This window comes from Limulus polyphemus, unplaced genomic scaffold, assembly GCF_000517525.1.
Source record: "Limulus polyphemus unplaced genomic scaffold, Limulus_polyphemus-2.1.2 Scaffold1546, whole genome shotgun sequence".
Taxonomy (NCBI): domain Eukaryota; kingdom Metazoa; phylum Arthropoda; class Merostomata; order Xiphosura; family Limulidae; genus Limulus; species Limulus polyphemus.
Genome location: NW_013667156.1, coordinates 5672 through 10155, shown reverse-complemented (window position 1 = coordinate 10155; position 4484 = coordinate 5672). Strand labels below are relative to the sequence as shown.

Sequence of the window (4484 nt, the reverse complement as noted above, 5' to 3'; positions counted from 1 at the left end):
TCAGAGTAATGTGATGATTTACTTAAAACTTATAATTGTATAGGCCTATAATGGGTTGATTATACTTCTAGTGTTATTAAGTAACTCGTGAAACACAATCATTTTATTTAGTTTTACTTGCGATTTTAAGCTAATCAATTCATGCATGTAATTTAAAGTAATACAGTTTTCGAAATGGACCGTGTGTATAATACCGTTAGTGCAGAAAACGGAAGAAACGACAAGAGAGACAGAAATGAAGCCAACAAAAGCAAGAAAACTAACGTCTTTAGGCCTGATTCTAAACCAGAGGCAGAGACTAGTTTTATTCATGGTAAGCTTAACGATGGTGAGTCTGAAGTTAATAACATGAGTTCATTTAGAAAAAAGAAGAAACTCTTGAAACTTGATGGACGAAAAGCACTTAGAAAGTATTACTCATTAGAAGGCCAAAATTTTTTTATTTGTATAAAGAAAATTACTGTGGTTAGTGAAGCAAACGTTGCCCAAACAGTTAAAGAATTAGGAGGAAAAGTGGCGAATTTTTTGAGCAGAGATGTAACATGTGTATTAACGGATATTGACTCTTCTGAGAAAAGTGGTGATTTCTCAGTAATGCATTGCCAGTGTGATAGTTCACCTATAGCAAATATTAATACTAATAGCAGCCCCCTTGGTGTAAATAGACAAATTACTCATCCGATTAGTAGAGGTCAGTCAATTTTGTTAAAAGCAAAAAGTCAAGTGAATTACAATCCTAAATGCAATAAGTGTGGAAACTATAACAATGGCCTTCAGCATGCATTGGCACTTGGCATAAAGATATGGAACTTGAAAGATTTCTTTAGCTGGGTTGACAATGGAGTAAAAGCACAACAATTAAATAAATTAAATAAGAATCAGAATGCAAGAACTATTAAAAATTCTGAACCAAAGCTTTTAGGAAACCCAAGTATTAAAGTAGAAAGTTGTGGCAGAAAGCATAAACCATTTTATAAAGTTTTTTCTAGTGAACCTACAATTTTTGTGGAGCCATCATACAAAGGAAGCCCGTTTGAGAGTCCCTCTGACCAGTCTTTCAGAGAAAAGCCCATGTTGTTAAATCATAATGGAGAAGATAAAACTGAAGTAACTTCTTCAGCAGTGTTAAAGAAAATGACTAGTTTTTTCAAAGTAGTGAAAGAAAATAAAATAGTTCAGAAAGATAAAAGGCAGTTCTGTGAGTGTTGTAAGTCATGGTTCTACAACTTGCAACAACACTTATTCAGTAAAAAACATAAAGAGTTTATTTCAAATCATACAAACTTCATTTTTCTCAAGGAAATTGTCGACACTTTTCCAGACATATTACATTTTTCAGAAGATAGTAATGAAACACAGTTTCAGTCATTTGAAGCCACTAGGAGTATCAGACATTCATTATCTGATTCAGAAACATTTCATAGAAATAATGATTGTGAACCCCAGAAAAAGAAAAATTTCATTCAAACAGATAACCCTGAAGAAATTGATAAAACTGGCCATGTTGAAGATGTACTGGAACAGGATATTTGTGGAGAAAGATGCAAACCTGAAACTATAAATATTGATAAAAATGCTGCAGATGGTGAATTAAAGAACTGTATTTTCAACAATGAAGTTAATGATTCAATATTTGAAAATGAGATCAGTCAAATCTCCAATATTGGGACAGAAAATAAGTATGAAGGTGTGAAAATCACAAAAAAAGAAGACAGTGATGTTGAAGCTAATGGAATTTTAGATATAGAGTCACTCCTAGAACCACTTGACATGGACTTGCAACTTTCCATTCCACCATCTGAATTTTTTGACACTGACTTCCAGAATGGTAATGAAACTACTAAGCACCTAATGTTTGATGACAATAACGAAGTTATATTAAATCTTCTTGAAGATTCTAACCACATATTGGAGACTGATAATTTCTCTGTAACAAAAAGGAATTGCATGCAACTTGAAGAGCAAAGAAATTTTGAGGATAATGTGACAAATACAGGTTATGTTGATAATATTCAAAGTACAGGTCATCTGTTAATGCAACCAACTTCTGGCTCATATCCTTCAAAAGAACATCTTGCTTTATCAGAATTAACTTGTCAATCATTGAAAGTCTTCAATCATCATAACATCACAGACATGTGTGATGTTGATATAAACTTTAGTAGTAACAATTCAGAAGGAGAGTTCTCATTGAACATCAGTAACCTAATCAATAGAATAAATTATGAAGTACAAGATGAAACAAAAGTATATTCAAATGTTTTTCCTCCTGTAAAACCAACAGAAAATAATCCAGATATGTGGAATGAACTTTCACCTGAGAAATTTTCAGCTAAAGAAGATTTCAGAGAATGCCCAACCAAAATTACCAATCTTGCTGTAAATAATGGTATAGAAAGGATATTCAAAGACACCGTGGAATTTGAAGATAAAGTTAAGGATATGAAAGGTAACACCTACATACAGATTGCACAGAGAGATGAAAATATTAACAGATGCTTAGAACGTGAAAAAACTTCTTTGGAACACTTGCAGAATGATATAACAGATAATGCAACCAACTTTGTACAACGAGTTAATCAGCCAAATTTCTCACCCAGCAGAGAATTTAATAGTAATCAGCATGATAACCATACAGGTTTGGTCATTAATGGATCGGTTAATACTGTTCAGCAAAACAACCAGTTAAGTTTGTTGTCAACAGTAAACAGTGGTCCACAAGATAGTCTGTCATTATGTTTACCTGACAAAGGATCTGATATTAAGCAAAATAATGAGTTACATTTGTCTAACAGAGAAGCTGATTGTTTTAAACAAAATAGTCAGTCATATTTGTCATTCAATAAAACAAGTGATAGTGTTAAGGAAAACAATCAGTTATGCGTTTTGTCTAACGGAGAAACTGATGTTATTTGGCAAAATACCCAGACAAGGTTGTCGTTTAATAGAGATTCAATAACAGACACTGTTATTCAAAGCAATCAATCAAAGCTTTTATCATACACAGAATTAGATAATGATTATCCAAACAAAAACATCAATTCTTTTGACATCAAAACTGGTAATGTTCAGCAAATCAATAAGATTTCAAGTGCAGAAAATGGTAGTACACAGAAAAACAATCGGCTGTCTGATAAAGAACTTGATAATACTGAACAGAACAATCAACCAGGAATTGGTATTGGGCATCAAAACAGTTACCTGTCTAATAAAGAACTTGATAATACTGAACAGAACAATCAACCAGGAATTGGTATTGTGCATCAAAACAGTTACCTGTCTAATAAAGAACTTGATAATACTGAACAGAACAATCAACCAGGAATTGGTATTGTGCATCAAAACAGATATTTGTTTAGCAGAGGAGAGGATCAACTGTTCAACAGAGAAGCTGTTGATGGTCATTCAAACAATCATTTGTTTAGCAACGAAATTGATAGTGATAAAAAAATAAATCAACTATTCATGGGAAATACTGATAATCCTCAACAGAACAGTCAATCATGTTTATTACCTTCAAATAATACTGATGATATTAATCTAAACAACCAAACAGGTGCATTATCTGATAGTTTAGTTGTGAATATTCAACATAACTACCTAAATCCTTTTATCAGCTCAACACATTTTGGTCAAACAAATTCAGAGTTGGGTTTATCCCAGACTAACACCTCATCTGACAATAAATATTATAAAAACAAGTGGAGTGTAAATGTTAAGTCCTCTGACACATTGCACTTGGTATTTACTACTAGTCAGAAGAGAAACTTACAAGATATAATTTCTGAAGACATGGCCATAACAGATTTTCTTGATAAAAATAACACTAATAGTGATCTCATTGAGGAAAAGTGGGATCCTTCTAGTGACACTAACTCCTATTTATCATCATCTTCCAGTGATAATGAGAGTACTTCAGAATGGTGTGTTCAACATGTAAAGGATACCAAATTAAAGCTCTGTAAAACAAAAAATTTATTAGAAGATAGGTCTTTGTCAGTCCCTAAAAAACGTCGAAAGTATATATGCTATTATTAAGAATGTTTTCCAAATACTTCATTGACTGCACAACTGTATCAACAACTCTAAAATAAATAACATTTTAAGGTATTTATTCTGGTATCTATGGTTTGCTTTAGCAACTCAACTGGGCTTGACATATTTAAAGTAAAAATAAATAACACAAAATAAATGATATTTGCACTGCTATATCTAAACACCACATACATTCTGTGATTTAACTCGGATTTTGCATAGCAAATAACATGTTAACTATATGCAATAAACCTGTAGAATATTGTAAACATATCAAAAATGATTTTACATGCAATTATAATAGAGTATTGTAATTATCATTAATGTGCAGGAGAGATTAAATAGATTTCAGTAGGTGCTAGTATTTCATATATGGCAAAATGTTGAAATTTTAAAAAATTGATAGCTCCTCCACCACCACAACAACAATACCAGTGATTTTTCTAAGC

General features: G+C 32.1%; 1 protein-coding gene across 2 annotated transcripts; it reads left to right on the top strand.

Annotated features, from left to right (window-relative positions):
• On the top strand, positions 1-4047 carry LOC106464036. Of its 2 annotated transcripts, XM_022391697.1 has the most exons (2): positions 1-3244; positions 3320-4047. In XM_022391697.1, exons 1-2 carry the CDS (start codon positions 175-177, stop codon positions 4036-4038), a joined length of 3789 nt encoding a protein of 1262 aa, XP_022247405.1. In that variant the 5' UTR covers positions 1-174; the 3' UTR covers positions 4039-4047. The 2 variants fall into 2 exon arrangements, with proteins under 2 accessions (XP_022247405.1, XP_013779597.1); XM_013924143.2 differs by having other exon boundaries at positions 1-4047.
• The last annotated feature ends 437 nt before the right edge of the window (positions 4048-4484 follow it).

Bases quoted from the DNA above. Each gene is read 5' to 3' on its own strand.
- LOC106464036 (XM_013924143.2), top strand. From the start codon at position 175: ATGGACCGTGTGTATAATACCGTTAGTGCAGAAAACGGAAGAAACGAC.